This window comes from Bidens hawaiensis, unplaced genomic scaffold (genome assembly GCF_021521415.1).
Source record: "Bidens hawaiensis isolate Kalapana, Puna unplaced genomic scaffold, B.hawaiensis_p1.1 tig00007028_1, whole genome shotgun sequence".
Lineage (NCBI taxonomy): Eukaryota > Viridiplantae > Streptophyta > Magnoliopsida > Asterales > Asteraceae > Bidens > Bidens hawaiensis.
Genome location: NW_027491480.1, coordinates 1,269,967 through 1,292,460, shown reverse-complemented (window position 1 = coordinate 1,292,460; position 22,494 = coordinate 1,269,967). Strand labels below are relative to the sequence as shown.

General features: G+C 35.6%; 1 protein-coding gene across 1 annotated transcript; it reads left to right on the top strand.

Annotated features, from left to right (window-relative positions):
• Positions 1-15,364: 15,364 nt before the first annotated feature.
• On the top strand, positions 15,365-20,107 carry LOC143634157 (uncharacterized). The gene is made up of 7 exons (XM_077102313.1): positions 15,365-15,428; positions 16,868-16,950; positions 17,043-17,148; positions 17,236-17,421; positions 17,880-18,287; positions 19,114-19,197; positions 19,864-20,107. Exons 2-7 carry the CDS (start codon positions 16,903-16,905, stop codon positions 19,902-19,904), a joined length of 873 nt encoding a protein of 290 aa, XP_076958428.1. The 5' UTR covers positions 15,365-15,428; positions 16,868-16,902; the 3' UTR covers positions 19,905-20,107.
• The last annotated feature ends 2,387 nt before the right edge of the window (positions 20,108-22,494 follow it).

Sequence of the window (22,494 nt, the reverse complement as noted above, 5' to 3'; positions counted from 1 at the left end):
TGAGGAATTAATGATTCTTATTGCGGGTGGTTTGATAAGAAAGTGAGGATAAGGTGGTGTATTTATAAATGGTACAACCTAGCATAATTAGTTAATTAATTACATAACCACTTGTATTATAAAACTAACTAGTTTTATAGCCCATGTCACACACGAGATAATTCAAATTATAAAATTATAAGTAAAACAAATAATTATATAGCGTGTATGAAAAAAAAATGTATTACATCTATGCTTGTATCTATACAATGTGTACATAAATTGATTTTATTTATATCATAAAATGATTTTTTTAATAAATGATGACAAAAAATGATTTAATTTTCAGTTTAATTAAGACATAATAACTATAATCAACTATTAAGATCCATGAATCTTTGCGCATATTTTCGTCAAAGTGCCAGCTATATAAACACGCGACAGTTTGGACGTCGGGCGACCATTTTGATCAAGCTTTTTCAAAGTTTCATTGTCTATGGTTGGAACTGTCATCCAGATAGAGGCAAGACAGTTGTTTTGACAAAAAATTTTCAAAAGTTTGACTTTTTTTTTATCAAAATGGTCGTCTGAGTGTTTTGTGAACGGCCATTTAATTGTTTGAAATCAGATTGGGGTGTAGCTATAGCATGACCCTTTCATCAATTGGGAAGGAGTATATCTGGGTCTAAACAATTATATTAATAATTTAATACCATCAAAGTTAAATTTTTTAGGGGAGTCAAAATAGAACAATTTATGCTAACAAACAACAATTGATGCATTGTGGATTAGTTAAAACAAAGATGCTTCTTAATTAACCTGTAGTCACTTAACTTTATTTTGGTTTCTAAAAAAATAAAATAACTAGCAAATTTTTTATTTATATTTTTGGAATTTGGATGGCAGAATCTATGTAAACGTCCTTTTCTTGTTTTCGTGTTTACACTAGGTGGAAAGGAAAGACATTTTAGATATATCATGATCTATGTTGTTTAATACTATTATATTTTTTATAAATATTATTATATCTTTTAGGTGTGCAAATATTTGTAGCACTAATATTATACTAGGACAATTACCCAACATTTAGTTATTTTCATGATTCTAAATTTATATATATATATATATATATAGACACACACATACACCATAATGGGGTTTAACGTGTTGTTTCCCGTTGCATCGTTCATGCCACTTAGAACCACGCGAGGCATGCCACAGGTATAACACATGGTCTAGCTATGCGCGCTGTTATAAGCCAGTTTATGTGTTTCTTAATAAAAACATAAATTGCTTACCTGTAATTAAGAAAAGACAAATCACATCGCAGACCTTGTAAGTTTATATTTAATAGGTTAGTACGTTTAATCCATTATTAGAAAAATTGGCAAACACCTGGGAGGATGTATTCGTGTGGAGCTCGTGCCAAACACAAGCTTTTGCTTCATGTCTACATTGCAAGCGTAAATTTGCATGTGGTGTCCATACTTTATTTATTAATATTTTACTTAATTGTAAAATAAGATTATATTTAAGAATTGAAGTATAAGCCCATGTTCATGTCATGTATGACAACTAGGAAGAATCCCGGCATCTGGTTGGTGGTGTTAACAGTTGTTAATGGAAAAATATAACGGATTAACATAAAAAAACAAAAAAGCGCAATGCGATTACGAATCAATGACAGTTCGGTTGGTATCTGGTTATGACGTTGAAAATAAAGCAAAACATAAATTCGTCCACGCCTAAATACAAAAATTTAACATGTTTAAAATATAAAAAAATGTGGCGATAAAAAAAACACGTGGCATTGCATCGCGAACTAATACGAATTCGTTGATTCTAGAATCAAGGGACAAAAAAAAGGTGATCGAAAAAGTCGCGTGTTGTGGTTGTGAACTAACGCGAATTCGCTCGGAATTGACATTGTCGGCACTAAATCGTACACAGAAACCCATGTATTGTGGTGGTTAACCAAGATGAATTCAGTTGGTATCCGGGTACGACGCCTAAATTATAGGAATAAGTTATTCGTCCACACTCAAAATACAACAAATTATTAACATATTTAAATAAAAAGACCATGGCGAAAACCAAAAGTATACGCACGTTGTGGTCCCCACCTGACGTGAATTCGTCCATAATCGATGGACAAAAAAAAAGAACGCGCAGCGAAGAAAACCTCAGGTTGCGACCACGAGCTGACGCGAATTTGACCGGAATCATTTGATGGCTCAACGGTAGAAAAAACTCACGTTTTACAATGATGAACCGACGTGAATTTAAAAAAAAAATTTAAGCCGACCAACCACATGAGCCACGTGTACCAATTATGTTATTGTGTCGCCAAACCTCTTAATTATTATATATAATAATGTCTTGTAAGAATAAATATATGTTATGTATGTTTATCTGTAAGGCCGTCGTTATCATTTATATTATAATATATAAAAATAATTAATTATCTCTTATTATATATAACTTGGTTATTGTTGTTGGATCATATTACCCTTAGTAGCTAATAAAGGGTTCCCCTTGAGTGTATATAAGGGAGAGATTAAGCATAAGATCATAACCTGATCACACAAACATCAATTTCGTATACCTTCTCTCTTCCGAAATCGGTTCCTCTTAAGAGCCCTAATTCTCATCCTTGACTATACATCTTAAAGGGGAACTCTACCAAGCTGACAATCATGTCGTCTGGATCATACTCCTCTGTTGTGGCTACCCTATGTACTGTAACAAGTACGTATGTTATCATAGGTTTATCATACTATCATGTTTTTTCGTTACTAACATGAATAACTGATCAATATATTTATGGTTATCTTTTTTAATACGTTTGAAAGAAATATCGATTGGAACAATAATTGATTACAACATATGATGAACCGGAACCGTGGGCATGATACATATAAATCTAAATATCAGGTCGACGACCGATTCTAGTAAGGCCTCGATCGCCATCTAGGACACGATCTCAGTAACTAAGGTCGATTTTTTTAACCTTAATTGGTGAACTCGGCTTGAAATGACTGATAAAAAACCAATAATGGCCCAAATAAATCAAGTAAAATATTATTGGACTAGATTTAGAAATCAAGACATGAAGTGAATCATTAAAGGACTTGTAAATGACATAATAACATGATCAGTGTGTAACAATAATTTTGTTTTGTTTATTAGTATTATAAGTATTGCTGATTTTCAAGAATTTCTTTTGTATGTATAAGGTGTTGGAATTATGGACCGGTTCGGTTAAGTCAATACGGTCAACCGGGTTATGACCTGTAAGAGTTACACCGTGAGGTAACGAGCCATTGACCTGCTTAAGTTAGTTAACTGGGTTAGATACTTTAACGAGATGAAATTACATGGAGCGGGCTCTGGAGCAAGAAGTGGACTTGTTGGCCCATTAGGTTTATAACTAACTAAGTTAGTTAAACCTAATTATAGGTTATATAAACACATGATGTTATGGACATAACCTTAACTCTAACCCAATCAACAAGTCCATCTCCTTTCTTCCTCCACCCCATCGCCGACGCTGCCCGACCACTGCCACTCACCGCCACCGCTCGCCGCTGTCTGCAGGCTGCTGTCCGCACACCACCACCGCTGCTGGGGTTCCGTCGTGCACCACACCGTTGGTCGTTGGATCTCGTTGTGTTACCTAGCTCGGTTCGTTAGCCTTCGGTGTCTCAACCGGTTAATTATTAACCGATGTAAACTTAAATATATTGTTAGTATATATTTAATGTTTTGACTTGTACTCGTATTGTTTGTAACCGAATCCTGTCGGATTTTGTTTTCGGTGCTGATTAACATATATTTTCCGCTGCGTATATTAATTAATGTAATTAATTATTATTTGTCATGTTTATTGAACCGGATTTAATAAACGAAATTTTAACTGATCACCACTGAAACCCAACAGTGGTATCAGAGCCTTGGTTACAACATACGAGTCGAATCCGGTATTTTCACCAATTCTACATCATAAACTTCAAAGAAGTTGACGTTTATGATCTAGATAAAATATTAGGGCAATTTTAGTTTGGTCAAAATTTTATTTATTTTATTTGACCAAAATATTGCCCGACTTATTTTTCGTTGAATATGTAAATCTGGCCCGACCTTGTTTGTTTGGTTGAATGATTTTTTTATTTTGGCCATATGGATGGTTCAAAAGTTGTATTTAGTTTTCGGTTTTATTTTATGGTTTTTGGCCACCTTGATGGTTCAAAATTGTAATAGACAGGGTTTAGTTTTTCATTACTTGTATTAGTGTAATTTTGTAATGAAGAAGACCCGAAGGAAACCGAGGACGAGGACGAGCTCATGGAGTTCTTGAAGTCAGTGGGAGTTACCAAAGATGACGGGATGCACCAAGAGTCCATCCTTGTGGTTGTTTTGTGTTGTGACCCTTTGACCGGATTGATCTTGCTAATAGGTTCTAGCAAGATCAATCACTAATCATGGCCATTTAAGATTTACATATTCTGTTAGCTATTTTGGTTGCTTGCTTAATTATAATAGGATTATAATACCACCAACCTAATACCAAATATATTAAAATAAATTAACCAATCAAGTTTTGCAAAATTAAACTAAATTTAATTTTCCATAACTAATAACTTAATAGGTAAAACTATTAACTTAAAATTGGTTGGTATTATCGCGACAAACTTAGTTTTAATAGGTTATATAAAAATAAATGTCCTGAGAGATGAAAGGGTTCATCAAGTTGTCTCGATCAATAAAGTAAAACTGGACTTTTACTCTATTCGGTAATATTTAAAATTAATCCCAATTTAAATCAATAGTCTATGCCATCCTACTATAAGTCACACTTGAGGCATACTGTGAAACTTCAAGTGTTTGGAGCTACAGCACCGTACTTGATTTCTAGCCTATCCCTTCAAGGTGAAAGGGTTTCATTGACACATCCGGCTCTTTCACAAGTGACTATACTAGGGCGACTATTACTTTACTCTCTTGTTACGTGGTACAACTATCTGGAGACTAAGGTGGGCATAGATGAGGCTAAACGTATCTACTTAGGCAAATGTTGTCTTAATAGGCCTCATAAACGAGAGTTGTGCTCTATCCACAATTGGCAATCGTTGTCTGTCTGCTTAACCACTTACTAATGTTGTGTGCTACAGCTGCCATTAGTAACTGGAAGCCAGATTCTCAAGTTCCTATTTAATAATGTCATTGGGTCATTAATAATAGGATTAAAAACATCGAAAATACTAATAAAATTTATTTTTGCTTAATTGAACAGATGTCTACTTATAATAACTCATCGTTCATCGTTTCATTGAATTTGTGTTTAATGTTCATCGTTAATATAATATTCACCAGGATTTACGTTCATCGTTCATCTGTTTCTTTTTCATTGTGTTCAATTAACGAACCTCCGGGATTTAAATGTCCTAAATAAACAACTTTCAAACTATTTGGGTTAACGCAAATATTCAAGTAACATAATTTATAGCACAATCCAAAGTTAAGGGTTTAAATTGTAAATTATATTTAAACTCTGTTTTAATATGATTAGAAAGTTCAAGGTCCAAAAGGTAAATATATTATCAAAACCCCTAACTTAAAATGAACAAACATGGAACCGATGTAGGGAATTGAATCTAGGGTTTTGGGTGAGGAAGATGAAGAACACATAAAATTTATCTACTCTTGTTTCTGTGTTATAAACAAACTGATCTAGTCTAATGGTTGAGCATATGTAGTATTAACCTTCAGACCCGGGTTATGACTCTATTTTCTGAATTTCCTTTGGTAAACTCTTTTAGTATGATATTAAAGCAAATAAATAATTAAAAATCAAAATAAAATTAATTTTAAACCAAATAAATTTTTATAAATTAAATATAAAATATATTTTACCATTTTTTTTCCATCTAAAAACCAAACTTTCATAACCGTTAATTTAATTTAGTTCATTAACTTTCTATCGTTAAAAATTTAATTCATAATTCGCTAAATTTTAATTAGCTTTTTAATTCATAATATATATATATATATATAAAATAAAACATTAAGTTAGTAAGTTAGTTTTATAATTCGTGAACTTTAATCCGCGAACTTTATAATTTGTAACTCCCAACTCATTAACTTTAAATTCATTAAATTTTAATTCGTTCGTTAACTTTAATTCAAATAACTTGGTTACATTCGTATGAGATAAAATTATGTTAAAACGAACGTTCCAAAGACGTTAGAATCCTCATAAATTAATTAAGTATTAAAATAATTTAAAACCGTTAAAGTAAGCTTATAATTCGTTACCTTTATAATCTATTACCAAAATCATTTTCGAGTTAAACTATCATTAAAATCCATAATTCGCAAATATAACACTTCTCATTATTGTGTTAATCTAATTTTCTAATGTCGTTAAAATAATATTTAATTTATTTAAAAACGTTAATATCTTTGTTAAATCACTACGATTAGTTTTTCTTTACTATTACGATTCGTGTAACTCTCCAACTTAAATTTGTTAATTATAATTTGTTCATTGAACCTTATTTCGTTAACTTAAAAATTCGTTAAAACCATTAAGACTTAGAATAATATTAAGATAATCGATGTCTTAAAATAATAAAATAATACATATTCCTAATGATTAATCAACTTTAATAATTCCGTTAGATTAGTATTTAAATTTCGTATTTATTTATTTATAGCTCGAGAAGTTCAATCATTTTGGATTCTCTAAACGTACTCTCGGTTGCTTCGGTTTCATTATTGCGCTTTCGATTTTATTCCAAGTTATCTTAGATTTCGGGGTGAGTTTCTCACACCCCGTTTTTAATGTTTTTATTACTTTTGGGGGTAGCATATGTATCCTACAAAACTCCAAGTATTTACGATATTGCTTACAAACTACAATTCATTACATGGACTTGTGTGTTTACTTGATTACTTGCTCAGTGGTTGCCTCAATAAGTATGATCATACGCCCCCCTTTGCACTCAGGTCCATTTGTATCGAGTGGAAAAGGGACCCCATATCTAAGTACGTTGGTAGCCCCAACTGGAAAGGACCTTCGTTTGTTCTTTACACTCAGGTCCATTGCATCGAGTGTAAAGAACCCTTATGTGCTCATTTCACAAGTTTCATGGAATTGTATGATTTTTACGTATTATATCAAACTATGGGAATCTCACCAGCTATGTTCATAGCTGACTTTATTTTATACATATGTTACAGGTGTAAAGATACGAGGATGAAAGTTAGAAGACACATAGCATGCCAATAGGATATTCAAAGAACAACTTATCATTTGTTACAACTTATATTATTTGATAAACTTGTGTTATATGAAGATTTAAATGAAATAATATTATTATGGTCACCTAATAGTGTCACGTGTGTTTGAGCAATCTGTACGTCACACTCAGGCGTTTCCGCTTTAGCCGGGGTGTTACAAGAACGCTATGACACCATAAAGCAGCTCATCAGTTGCAGAATGGAACAGGGATCACCTGTTAGTGCGCATGTTGTCAAGATGAAAGGGTACATCGAACAACTAAGGAAACTTGATTATCCCTGTCACATGAAATGGCAGCGAATTTCATCCTGAACTCTTTTCCAGCTCTTACGACCAGTTCGTAATGAATTTCAATATGAATGGCTGGGCTAAGACAGTGCCGGAGCTTCATGGAATGCTCAAGACGGCTGAGATGAATATTCCCGCTAAAACCAATCAAGTTCTTATGGTTCGATCTGCTGGTGTCGTCAAGCCTAAACCCAAGAACCGGGGTCATAACGGTAAAGGCAATAAAAAGGTTACCGTTGCTGCCAGGTCTGCCACCAACACTAACAATGGTGTTGCAAAGGTGCCGCCCCCTAAGGAGCGCCATGCTACAAGTGCACAAAATGGGACACTGGAAACGTAACTGTCCCGATTACCTTGCTGAGCTGAAAAGGCAGAGGACCAATGGTGAAAGCTCCTCTAAAGGTATTTCTATTTACGTTATTGAACTTTTCACTGTCTCTAGCAACACATGGGTATTTGATACCGGATGTGGCTACCACATCGTTAATGTTTTGCAGGAGCCTAAAAACTGGAAGAAGCTGAAACAAGGTAGCATAGAACTCATCGTTGGAGATGGGAAGAGAGTCCCAGTTCTTGCAACTGGCACCTATCGTTTTGCTTGTCCGTTTGGCCTTGTAGTTACTTTGGATAACTGTTTGTTTGCACCTGGTTTGACCAGAAACATTATTTCAGTTTCTTTATTATTTGAACAAGGATTTAAGTACGTTTTTAATAGTAATGCTATTTCTGCCAACTTGAATGATATCTTTTATTTTGAGGCTAAACCTCGAAATGGTATTTATGAGGTTGATGTTCAAATAAACAATAATGTATATAATCTTTCTAAACGTATCAGATCTGGCATCAATGATACATTTCTATGGCATTGCCGACTTGCCACATAAGCAAGTCACGAGTTAAGAGACTCCAATCCGAAGGGATTCTTGAATCCACAGGACCAGACTCTTTTGATGACTACGAATCCTGCTTAGCTGGCAAACTCGGCAAAGGTTCCTTCACTCATAAGAATGAACGAGCAAAGGATCTGCTGGGAATCATACATACTGATGTATGCGGTCCCTTCAGAACCATGTCTAGGAATCATGAAAGATGCTTCGTTTCTTTTATTAACGATTACAGTCGATATGCCTATGTGTATCTCATGAAACACAAGCATGAAACCTTTGAAAAGTTCAAAGAGTTTCAAAACGAAGTGGAAAACCAACTCGGGAAAACTATTAAAATGCTTCGATCAGATCGACGCGGAGAGTATCTCAGCTCAGAATTCATGCATTATCTGAAAGAGCGTGGAATTGTTTCACAGCTCACTCCACTCGGCACACCCCAACACAATGGCGTGAGCGAGAGGAGAAATCGAACCTTGCTAAACATGGTCCGATCAATGATGTGTAGAACTGACTTGCCTCACTCCTTTTGGAGCTTTGCCCTTTTGACCGCCGCCCGCATTGTCAATCTGGTTCCAACTAAAAAGGTAAGCAAAACCCCATATGAGATATGACATGGGCGAAAACCCTATTTGTCTTTCCTTAGAGTATGGGGATGTGATGCTTATGTCACTAGTGATTCTGACGATAAGCTCGATCCTCGCGGCGTAAAAGTTGTTTTCGTTGGATACTATAATCAAAGTGGATATTATTTCTTTCATACTGATACAAATGTGATTTCTATCAAAAGGAAGGGCCACTTTGTTGAGAAGGAAATTCTCAATCGAGGAACTGGAGATAATATTGTCGATCTTGAAGAAATTCAAGAACTACAAACTATCGCTGAGGAAGTTGGAACGTCTGATCAACAAGTTGTTGTTGCTGATACATCGGACATGAACACAAGCGTTCGCAGAAGTAATAGGACTCGCGTACCAAACTCTAGATACCTATAGCATCTAGATGGTCCCGAGGTCCTCTTAGTAGCCGAGTCAATTGACGAACCTACTAATTACAAATCTGCTATCTTAGATCCGGAATCTGAGAACTGGCAAGATGCCATGAACGCCGAGATGCAATTTATGCATGACAATCAAGTCTGGAACTTGGTTGAGCTACCCCCCGAGTGTCGGGCAGTAGGGAGCAAGTGGATTTTCAAGAAGAAAGCCGACATGCATGAAAATGTGCAGACTTATAAAGCACGGCTAGTCGCGAAAGGTTTTACTCAAACTCAAGGTATTGACTATGATGAAACCTTCTCGCCCGTTGCTATGACTAAGTCGATAAGGATATTACTTGCCATAGCCGCGTACTATGAATACGAGATATGGCAAATGGATGTCAAAACTGCTTTTCTTAATGGACATTTTTCTGAAGGTGTCTATATGGTTCAGCCTGAAGGTTTTGTTGATCCTAAATATCCTAACAGGGTGTGCAAACTGAATAAGTCCATTTATGGACTTAAACAGGCATCTCGCAGCTGGAATCTTCATTTTGATGAGAAAATCAAAGAGTTTGGTTTTATCAAAAATGAAGATGAGCCTTGTGTTTACAGAAAGGCTAGTGGGAGCACTATATCATTCCTCATCCTGTATGTGGATGATATACTGATATTGGAAACAACATCCCTATGCTTAAGGAAGTTAAGAACTGGTTGGGATCTTGTTTCGCAATGAAAGATCTTTGTGAAGCTACTTATATTCTAGGAATTAAGATCTACCGAGATAGGTCTAAGCGGCTTCTAGGGCTGAGTCAAAGTACATACATAGACAAAGTAATGGCTCGCTTCTCTATGGACAAGTCCAAGAAAGGAGCTCTCCCCATGGCTAAAGGAACCGTGTTGAACAAATCGCAATTTCCGACAACGGACATTGAAACTAAGCACATGCAAGCAATTCCATATGCTTCAGCGATTGGTTCTATCATGTATGCTATGTTATGTACTAGACTTGACGTCTCGTATGCACTGAGCATGACTAGTCGTTTTCAGCGGAACCCTGGCATTGCCCACTAGACTGCTATGAAGAACATTCTGAGGTACCTGAAAAGGACGAAAGACATGTTCTTGATGTTTGGAGGAGTGGAAGAAGAGCTCACTGTAAGGTGTTACACTGATGCTAGCTTCCAGACTGACCGAGATGATTCTCGCTCACAATCAGGATATGTATTCACTCTTAATGGAGGAGCTGTTTACTGGAAAAGCTCCAAGCAGAGTGTGGTGGCAGATTCTACCACCGAATCAGAATATATAGCTGCGTCAGATGCTGCTAAAGAGGCTGCTTGGATGAAGAAGTTCATCACTGATCTCGATGTGGTTCCAAGTATTCATAAACCAATTGAGGTGTTCTGTGATAACACAGGTGCTATTGCTCAGGCCAAAGAGCCCAGGTCTCATCACAGAGCCAAGCACATTCTAAGGAAGTTCCATCTCATTAGGAAAATAATGGAACGAGAAGACATCATAATAAGCAAAGTAGACACAGATCAAAACCTAGCTGACCCGTTCACTAAACCTATGACTCAGGACAAGCATGATCATCACAGAGATGTTATCGGTCTTATATTAGCTAGTAGTTTGTTTTGATTTAGTATTTGGATGTGTGAACATTTCAAACAGTTATACTTTAAGTTCTATTTTGATTTAATGGTTAAATGAAAATGTTGAATAATATAACTGTGTTCGGTTTTAATACGTTTAATCCATGAATATTGGATTCTAAATTATCCGTAGTCGGTCATACTCGTGGGAACGACTCTGAATTAAGACTATTCTGACTTTGGACTCAAGGAGTTGACTTCCAAACTCACAAACCTCATTATGAATGACGTTGGATGTAACTCACATCAAATCATCTTCATGGATCTTAGTCATAAGATGTTTTGATAATGGTATACTCATTTAGTATCCTTAGACCTGAGATACATATTAGAACTTTCGTTTACTAAAGGCTATTCTTTGACCAGTGTTAACCGCTGTCGCGTAACTGCCAGCTATAAAGGCATTGGTTGGGAATAATCTAAAGTTCAGTGGGAGTTGTATGAATCAAGATGGGATTCTGTACTTTACATGATATGTAACAGTTAGACATCTTGGCGCCCTCGTTGATTCAAACTGGTAAAGTGTGAGGCTTCACCCAAACTAACTGTGTGTTTGATTAGACCACTTTGACTCTAGATCGAGAACTATAATGATTGAACGCCATATGAGATTGAACCTGATCCATGTCTCATTATTCAATTGATGTCTTATACAGAAAGGATAGATGACAATGATTACCATAAATTCGTTATCTTGCAATAGTGTATTCAAAGATTATTTTGGTTAGTGAATTTAAAATGTTATAACCTGTTGGGGGCAGCTATGTGTAGCTAGAGCACCGCTGGCTGTCAGTATTGAGTAACTTAACCAGAAACCGTCCAAGTGGGAGACTGTTGGAATTATGGACCGGTTCAGGTAAGTCAATACAGCAACCGGGTTATGACCCGTGAGAGTTACACGGTGAGGTAACGAGCCATTAACCCGCTTAAGTTAGTTAACCGGGTTAGATACTTTAACGAGATGAAATTACATGGAGCGAGCTTTGGAGCAAGAAGTGGAGTTGTTGGCCCATTAGGTTTATAACTAACTAAGTTAGTTAAACCTAATTATAGGTTATATAAACACATGATGTTATGGACATAACCTTAACTCTAACCTAATCAACAAGTCCATCTCCTTTCTTCCTCCACCCAATCGCTGGCGCTGCCCGACCACCGCCACTCACCGCCGCCGCTCGCCGCTGTACGCCGCCGCCGCTGTCTGCGGGCTGCTGTCCGCACACCGCCACCGCTGCCAGGTTGTCGTCGTGCACATCACCGTTGGTCGTTGGATCTCGTTGTGTCACATAGCTCGGTTCGTTAGCCTTCGGTGTCTCAACCGGTTAATTATTAACCGAGGTAAACTTAAATATATTGTTAGTTTATATTTAATGCTTTGACTCGTACTCGTATTGTTTGTAACCGGATCCTGTCGGGTTTTGTTTTCGGTGTTGATTAACATATATTTTCCGTTGCGTATATTAATTAATGTAATTAATTATTATTTGTCACGTTTATTGAACCGGATTTAATAAAAGAAATTTTAACTGATCACCACTGAAACCCAACATAAGGGTCATTCTTTTATTGCTCGTTCGCGCTCAAAATCTTGAAGACGGCTCTGCTAAATACTATATGTTCCGGTTATAATGCGGACGACAATGAACATGTTTGGCAAGGTTTTATATCTTGATTTTTAGATATCTTTTTTATCATGTTACAACATTATTTTTTAGTTTTATTTTTCAGTTGGTATTGTGTATGTAGGTACCCTACCGGCTATACCATAACAAACCGAAGCGATACCGACTAAATTCCTACTACTACGTCCATGTCGCAACATGCGGGTTTAATAACACATAGTTTTCTATATAAGTGGATCCTATTCAAAACTTTAGCATGGGCCATGGGCGCATAGCTAAAAAAACATGATGGCCCAATCTATTAATTTATAGGCCATAGTTAAGTTTGAAGGCCCATAATGTTCTCAAATGAACTTAGCACCAAATTAACCCTTTGAAATAGGGTGTTCCCATAATGGTTGTTACTATAAAAGTGAAAGTACCCCTCTTAATTGAGATAGGAGATCAAAGACTTGAAATAGGAGTCACTTCGGTTCCCTCATATATATAGGGATCATGTCATAAACAAAAGATTTTATTTGAAGAATGAAGGGAATGTCTTATCGAGGTAATACTATTTGTTTTGGTAAATACGCTCTTCAGGCACTTGAATCCGCTTGGATCACATCTAGACAAATAGAAGCAGGTCGACGAGCAATGACACGAAATGCACGCCACGGTGGAAAAATATGGGTCCGTATATTTCCAGATAAACCAGTTATAGTAAGACCCGCTATGAATGATCCAAGTAAAATTTGGGGACTTGAGGTTATTAGTATAAGGCCAAAACGTTTAAAATGACCTCAAAATAGTTAGAAATCACATGATTATTAAAGATATTGTCATAGATTTTTAATTACTTACACTAGAAATTGTGATCAATCTCCTCAAATTCCATTTTAAGTAAAGGAATTCAATGTTCCCTCTAGATAGCATTGGAGTTAAATAATAAAAAGTAAAAGAGTCTAAGATCGTTCTCACTCATAACCGCTACCGTCAACACCATCATTGTCGCTGCCATCATTATTGCAATTTTTACTGTCACCCCACAACAGCTAAGCAGTTGTGGTCCCATTTTGTTTTCCCCGTTATATTTAACTTTGTAAGGCTATGTTGGTGTCTCACACAAATCATTATTCATGCCTTACACGTGGAAAGCATATGATACAACACAATTGTGCATAACAATCCACTTTCATTCCACGTGTCTCTCGCACCGATTCAGCATTTTTAGTTTGCACCCCTCAAAAGTTAATTTTTAGTCTCCTCAAGGTTAACTATATTTACGCTTTATACCCTATGCTTATCTAATTTTTTTCATACTTGCAACTTAATGTTTTATAAAGTTTTAAATACACTTTCGTAGCATGCTTACCACGATTCGGTTTAAATTTTATTCAAAACAGAATGTATAATTCACCGAATCACAAACATACAAACTGTTGATGCTAATTTGAGTTTGTTTTTATAGTTTCGTTTTCTCTTATTCTACAACTTTTAAAATACAATGTTTAACAAGATCCAAACTTAAAACTTCAAAGCGTGATACATAGTGGTGCAAATGAGCCCCACTACTTGCAAGCTACCTGAGCTTGAATCAATAATTTCCTCGAAACGAGCCAAGCTTTTCCGATCTCAAGCTAGATCCGATCCCGAGCCTCAAAGAAAGCTCGTTTAATTATCGAGCTCAAGCCTTGTATGAGAAGCTTGTTTAGACTCGTTTAGCCTTAAAGAGTCCTATATATCTTTAAGTTTTAGCTCTTTTCGACTTTTATAGATTAAGTTAACACTTCACAACCAAGCTTTGGCTCGTTCTTGTTTAACATTTATTCTCAAATATACAAAACTAATAAAAAAAGCATAAATTAGTTAATAAATAATAAAAGAGTCAAGCCCGAGCCAAGCCAAACCCGTGCTTGAGAACACAACTCGCGAGCCAACCTCGAGCTTTAGAAAAAAAAAACCCTCAAAACGAGCCGAGTTTGAGCTCATCTCGATCCCTCGTAAGTTAAAAGGAAAGCGTCCAGTTCCCATATTGATTTCTTAGTTCTTATCAATTCTTTTCTGGAATATTGAGTTTTTTAAGATCGAATAGACGGACCATTTTTTTCTTTTTTTCATGAGAATGAATATGTTTTTATGTTATTTCGTACTGTAGAATTCTTTTCCTTGGGAAATCATTTTCCCGCGAGAAATAATGAGAACAATGAGAATAGATTGCTACCTATGTCTTGATCGCGGATAAATGCAAATTTCATTGATAAAACCTTTTTAATTGTAGCCAGTATCTTATTACGAATAATTCCGACAACTTCAGGAGAAAAAGAGGCATTTACCTATTACGGAAATGGTGCGATTTGATTTTTTTATTACTCTCAGTCTTACGAGAAAAGAAATACACATGATTCATGATCGGGAAAAAAAGAAAATAAAATAAAAAAATCTACGCTTGTTGATCATGGTCGAGCTCGGGCTCAACTTGTTTACATATACTAAGACTAAAATGAAAAGAATATATTGTAAGTAGCAAAAACATGACACATAACCAATAAGCAAAGGACTAGTTTTATAAAAATAAAACAGTCAATGATCATTCATATTAAAACCAACCGTAAAGCCCTCTTAATTAATTCTTATCGCACAACTTGTTCTATTCGATATGCACAAGCTCCGCTTAATTGGATAAGATCACAGCAACAAAAATCAAATTCAACCGTTAATAATCACTCTATCAAGGTAATTTAATCGATTTGATGCTTAAATTCGAACGAATTTGATGCTTATTGGTTATTATTTTAATTTTAATTGATCGTATTGATTTTTGTGATGTGATCGCCGTATAAGCTTAGTTTATAGTGGATATGCAGTTATGTTTTGTGTTGAAATTGATCGTCAAACCCTAGGATTTGGTATTTCAATTAAGTATTTATTTTACATAGAATTCGATCGAATTTGATGTTATTAAGTTACTCAATGCTCATGTTTCTTCAGCTACAGTTTGGTGTGATATCAAGCTAACACACTGTTTTAGGATATCGGTTATGCAAAACACACAAGCACGCAATTAAACTGCGGAAAGGATTTACGTGGTTCAGTCTAAGCTGACCTGCGGCCACAGTCCACGGCGGTGTTGGAAAATTTTTTTGGTAATTGGTAGGGGTGTAAACGAGCCGAGCCAAGCCCGAGCTCGACTAGGCTTGAGCTCGGCTTGTTTACTATTTATCAATTATTTTTTATATAATTATAATTATTTTTATATGTTTTTTCTATTATAATTTTATGTGTAAAATAATATATATTATTTGTCAATTTTATTTATTTTTTCGTAACATTATATATATTAATTAATAATTATATATATATATATAAATTTATATAAATGACAAGCTAGTTTAGGCTCGCAAGTCGGCTCAAGCTCGATAAGTGAAGCTCGGGCTCGGGCTTGTTTATTAAACGAGCTTGTTTTTAGGCTCAAGCTCGGGCTCGGTTCAATTAAGCTTGGCTCGATCGAGCTTTTTAACGAACCCGATCTCGAGTAGCTCACGAGCAGCTCGGCTTGTTTGCACCCCTAGTAATTGGTCTAGTTAATCGATAATCGGTCCTATTTGGCGCTAATCCGGCCATTTCGGTCTTGAGTGGGTCGAGAGGGGTTTAAACCTGTCTACTTCAAAATTACATATAAATATGTGTGTGTGTGTGAAAATTACATATAAAAATTTCAATATGATTAATCGCTAGTCGATACCCCACCGGCTGACTTGCGCCTAGGGAGTTTCAAAACACTGATCCACGGGCTGCAACTAGGAATTTGATATTGCCTCTCCAACGCTCGACTTTTTTAGCTTAGGGAACAGGAAAACATAACAGACGCAAATAAAGAGATATTGGGCCAGCTAAAGACCTCTCGTGTGTTCAATCTTCATTAGGCCCAAACCCAAAGCATGTCTTCAACAAAATCGGGCCCAAGCCTCCTCAAAGCCGACACACACGTTACACCAAAACTTAATATGATTTTGTGACTTCCTCAACAAGTTATCATCAATAGCATCACTCGATCTGAATTTTTAAGCAAATTGTGGGAGTACTTGAAACAATTGCATTGAACTTATCATCATCGACTTGTTTGAAGTTACAAGATTTGTATACTAATGAATTGGTTTAAATGTTATTTTCAGATAAAGTTATTATCAGTTATTAGTTTTGAAGAAAGATGTCTAATGGAGAGGTTAAAAAGGTTTCACCACAAGATTTACAACTAGTATGCTTTCAGTATTTGTTCATTATGCTACTTATACTTGTTATTTGTTACTAGTTAACCGAGTTTGATTAGTTTATAATGTTTTTATACAGGTACAAAATCTTATAGAAAGGTGTCTTCAGCTTTATATGAGTCAAAAGGAAGTTGTTAGTACTCTACTACATCAAGCGAAAATAGAACCTAGTTTTACTGAACTTGGTAATATATACACAAAAAATTATAAATATTTGTTAATATATAATTGAATTAAATAATTTGATAGTGTTACATTTTTATTATTTTCAGTCTGGCAGAAGCTTGAAGAAGAAAATCAAGATTTTTTCAAGGGTTATCATTTGCGATTGATTTTGAAGGATCAAATATTGAAATTTAATAAGTTGCTTCAAACACAAGCCGAGCTGATGAGTCAGATAGCCGCTGCCTCGTCAGCAGCTTCAGTTTCTATTCCTAATGGATCTCATGCTCCTCTGAGTAAGTGAACCATCATTGTTAGGTGGCCTGTAAACGAACTGAGCTTCAGTGAACCGTTTGGCGGGAAGTTTGTTTATGCTTGTTTAAAACGAACGAACATGAATGAACAAGAGCACGCACGTTTTCTTAACAAACGAACACGAACGCATTCATTTTCTTAATGAAAAAGAAAACCTCGTTTGTTTAATTGTTTGTGTTCGATCAATTCAGTTAAAATGAAATGAAGTAATGAACGAACAAAAACATGCTCTGTTCATGAAACGGCTGTTTATATTGTTAACGAACAAACATAAACGAACACGAACACGAACACGTTCATTTTCTTAACAAACGAACACGAACCAAAAATAACCTCGTTCGTTTAAATGTTCAAATGTTTGTGTTCGATCATTTGTTTAGTTAGACACATAATTTGCAATAACTCTGTTCATAAGTTTATAATTTTCTTTTTATTACAGTGCATCAAATTCAAAACTCTTCTTGCTATACACTAGATAGCAACACACAACCTATGAAGCTTGAAAACATGCAGAAATCAGCAACCGCCAAATTGCCAGGTGGACTCCACCCGTGCATGCAGATGGATGGCGTGGCACCAAACATGCTAATGAATCAGAATTCAAATATGGGAATTATGCATGGAATGAATAATGAAGGGATAATTAAATCCGAATCTGGTTATGTAGAAGACCCCTCTTTTATGTTCAATCCTGCAAATAATGTAAATTTTATTGCTGAAGAATCGAATGTGAAGCCCGTTACCGAACCGGTTGTAGATCCCAATGCATCATCGTTTGGTTTTTTGGGCCAGATTCCAAGAAACTTTAGCCTGTCGGATTTAACAGCCGATTTCTCAGTTAGTTCAGGTTCGTTTTTGAGTCTTTAAAAACCATTCTGTTTTGGTTTGAGTTCAGTTTTAACATTTGGGCTTAAAATTTTTGGGCCGGAAAAAGTTGGCCCCTTAGTTGTGAATTTGGTTTCAAGTATTCTTGTAAATTATATTGATGATTGACTGTTTATTATACATTTTGGCTAAATATTTGGGTTAAATTATTTATTAAGTTATTATATATGAATTAACATTCAAAATAATAAAATGAAAATCTATTAATTCGGTTAAGTTTTAGTTACATGTAAAACCTAAACCAAACCGAAAATTTGGTTTTTACGAAAACAAAAAACCAAACCGTCAATTTTATCGGGTTTGGTTTTTTCGTTTATGTTTGGGCTTAAAAATTTGGGCCCAAAAAAATTGGCCCAGAGTAATTAATGTGGGCCTAAGTATTTTTGTAAATTAAAGATTAATTGATTGTTATACATTTGGGCTACGTTTTTGGGTTAAGTTATCTATTTGGTTATAAATTAATTAGCATTCAAAAATGAAAAATGGCAATCATTTAATTCGGTTTTTTCAGTTTTAGTTACATGCATAACCAAAATCGAACTGAAAATTCGGTTTTTACGAAAACATAAAACCAAACCGTCTTTTGTTTTGGGTTTGGTTTTTTTTGGATATATGTCAATTCCAATTTGCTTCGAACCCGTTTTGGCCTGAACTCATTTTGCTTAGAACCCATTTTCACCTGAACCCGTTCTGACCCGTAACCCAAAGCCGCCCAGGTTTTCAGGTCTAGTATTGACCTGGTACTCGGTTGACCCAGCCCCATTATTGATTAATTCATTTTGTTTCAGATATATTGGACAACTATTCCAGGTCACCTTATTTGGCAGCAGATACAGACTTTTTGAATATTCATGGTAATGGAGACATACAAGGTATGACTTTTTTTAACTCAAACTTGAAACATGGTTTCTTTAAAAATAATTAAAAATAAATTATTGAGTGGGTATTAAGAAAATGGGATATTTAAAAAAATTAGCATAAACGGAAACAGACGAACCAGTCAAACAGGTCAAAAGTCACCAAAGTGTGTTTAAAATGCTTACAACCTCGTTAAACATTTAATATTAAACATTAGATCATATTTTAACACTTTATTTATTTATAAAACACAAAAAAAAAGAGAACAACAAAAATTGTTTTTCAGTCGGCCGGTCTAACTTGACTCGTTTTAAGTTATTAACATACATTATTTTTAGGGCTGTAAAGGAACTGGGCTTTTAACTAAACATTCGGTGGGAAGTTTGTTTATGTTCCTTTGCTTAATAAACGAATGAGCATGAATAAGGAATTCCCTTTGATTAATTAAATGAACATGAACACATGCAGCGCTGATTCATTTGTGTACGTGAACATTCGTTTATGTCCTTACGTGAATGTTTATTCATGTTTGTATATTCACATAATTATGTGAAGTACTTAACTTTACGCCCGTTTGACAACGCTAAATTACTTGGTCCGGACTCATGAAAAAATTATTAAATATGTGGATTTTTTAAAATAACCAATCTGACCCGACTCGACCATTTTTTGTATTGCAGGTCAACATTCAACCCATGTAGACCGAACTTTTGGTAAATAATTCGTGCATATGAACTATCGAATAACGATACAATGATGGATGGCTGTTTAGATTGCAATCTTTTTTAAGCTTGTTTGTTTATCTTGTTTTATATAGTTTGGTGATTTGCTATTTCTAGGATTTTTCTTTTAACTTTATTTTGGTTTTTGTATAAATTCTAGATGTGAATGATTCTTGGTTTGGTATGAAATTGGTTTTGGGTTTTTCTTTTTTGTGATTTTCTTGTATTATAACAAATGTGCCATAAATAGTGTGTATTTATCTTCATTTAAGAGCACTTATATTCATGAGCAGTTTTTAACAAAATAACATAGCCGGTAGCCTCGTCCGTCGTATAGATAAAATCCTACAACTCAAAGAAAAAACACTTTCCGAAGCTACCATAGAAGCTTGAACGGTTATTAAAATGCGGGCCATGGCGGTAGGCACAAGAAATTCGCATTCCATTTGCTTCCACCAACCCAAAAGATCAAAGTTTTCAAAATCATTGGCCGTGAACATAAAATCGCTTGCACTATACCGACTTAGCTCGCTATTTGGGGTGCTACCACGAGCTTTTTTACTTTTTTCTTTTTTGTTATATCATTAATAAACTTATTTAACAATCAAGCCTTATATTTTATTAACAATCAAGCATAGCACCACATCAATACATTTGACCTATACTTTATTAACAATCAAGCCTAGCACCATACCAATACATTAATTTGAATTTACTTTACTCATTATAATATATCTATATATAATGTTTTTTTAAGATTTGAAAACCTTAATTAAGTGTGGGCCTAAAGCCCTAACTTGTTTTCATTGACCCTGCTTAAAATTGTGTCGTGTCCGAGTCTGTGTCACGTCGTACCGAACCATGAACATTCATAATTGTTACGTATTCGAGCCAGGGTGGTTTTGAGCTCGGGCTCAAAATTAAACGAGGCAACTTAGCTAGGCTCTAGCTCGATTTTGAAGTTAAGCGAGCTCGAGATCGAGCCAACAAGCCGATCCAGGATTGATTTTGGCTTGGTTACAAAAATGATCAAAATCAACTCAAAATGTTTCAAATCAACTTTTTACAGTTAGTTTTATTCAAACATTTATCGAGCGAGCCACAAGCCCAAGCTTCGAGACTCAACCTTTTTAAACAGCCCTAATCAAGATCTGTGTTCAAACACTCGTTGTATTGCGCGAACATTTGTCTAGTATATAACTATTAAATCATTTTATTAACCAACCTTATAGTTGACTAACGCCCTTTAGATCTGATTAACGGACTCGAACGCTACTCCCCGTTGACTAACAGTTGACTCACAGCTTTCCCTCCATATTTAACCTTCAAATCTAAAACCACCTTAACACACTCTCATCAATGGCTGCCACAGTCCTCCGCCACGTCACCACCGCCGAGAACCACCTCCTCACCTCCACCAAGCTCTGGCCACTCCTCTCCACCGCCGCCACCGCCTTCGCCGTCGCCGCCGTCTCGTCCTTCAACACCACCAAACACATCTTCACCGCCATCATAATAACAATCGTCCACTTAATAATCTTCTTCTCAAACCCTAAAACCCTAAAACACCAATTCGCCCCATTCTTTCGCGGATCCGCTATCAAATGGGCGATCCGAATCACGGCAATGAGATTCGGGTACTTGCTCCATTACTTTCCGGACCGATCCGAAACCGGTTTGGTATTCGTGATTTGTGTTTGGATTGACGCGATTGCGATCGGTAGGATTATAAGGCCGGAGATTGATCGGTGGATTGTGAATTCGGTGTTTATGGCGGTTGTTAGTCGGAGCATTGATTTGTACGGGTTCTCGGGTCGGTACTGGGTGGTTATGGCGGTATGTTATACGGTGAATTATGTACTGGTTTGTTTAGACGGATATGAGAATGATGAAGTTGAGGCGAAAGAGGAATGAAATTAGGGTGGACCATAAACAAACCGAATGTCGAGTGAATCGTTTGAAGGTGAATTCTTTTATTCAATAAACGAACTAGCATGAACAATAAACTTTGTTTGTTTAGTTGAATAAACGAATACGAACACATGTTTCTTTTGTTCATTTATTTGCGTCAATTTATGTTTTATATATCTTTGTGTTTATGTAAGTGTGTTCACTTATGTTCGTTTTCGTTTATTCTTATTCGTCCATTTATGTTTGTTCAATTGGGTTTGTCAAATGAACAAACGAAACACGCTTACTGATCTACGCCCCCCACCCATTGGTCCACATTTATTTTTATATATATTTTTTTATTTTTTAGCTCCAGTACCGTAACGAACGTAGTCGAAACCAACTAAATTTGTGTCGTGTTACCGCCTCAATGCCGTTATCGATAACGCTCGAATTTACTACCACCTGAGCTTGCCGATCAAATAAACGTCATTTTAAATATTTTGCTTTTATTATATATATTAATCTTTTTATATGTTAATTTGACGAATTAAATTTTGGTTTTAACGTCAACCGGCACCAACTGAATTCGCATCTTCTCACCGTCGTAATGCTCAGATTTTACCAACGTCCGGGTTTCAGCACTGGGATTTTGCCAGCTGGGCGGGTAAAAAAAACTAGTTAACAAACAATCATTGA

Coding starts and splice junctions, on each gene's coding strand:
- LOC143634157 (XM_077102313.1), top strand. CDS start 16,903: ATGTCTAATGGAGAGGTTAAAAAGGTTTCACCACAAGATTTACAACTA. Junction 16,951..17,042: donor CACCACAAGATTTACAACTA/GTATGCTTTCAG, acceptor GTTTTTATACAG/GTACAAAATCTTATAGAAAG. Junction 19,198..19,863: donor TGGTAATGGAGACATACAAG/GTATGACTTTTT, acceptor TTTGTATTGCAG/GTCAACATTCAACCCATGTA.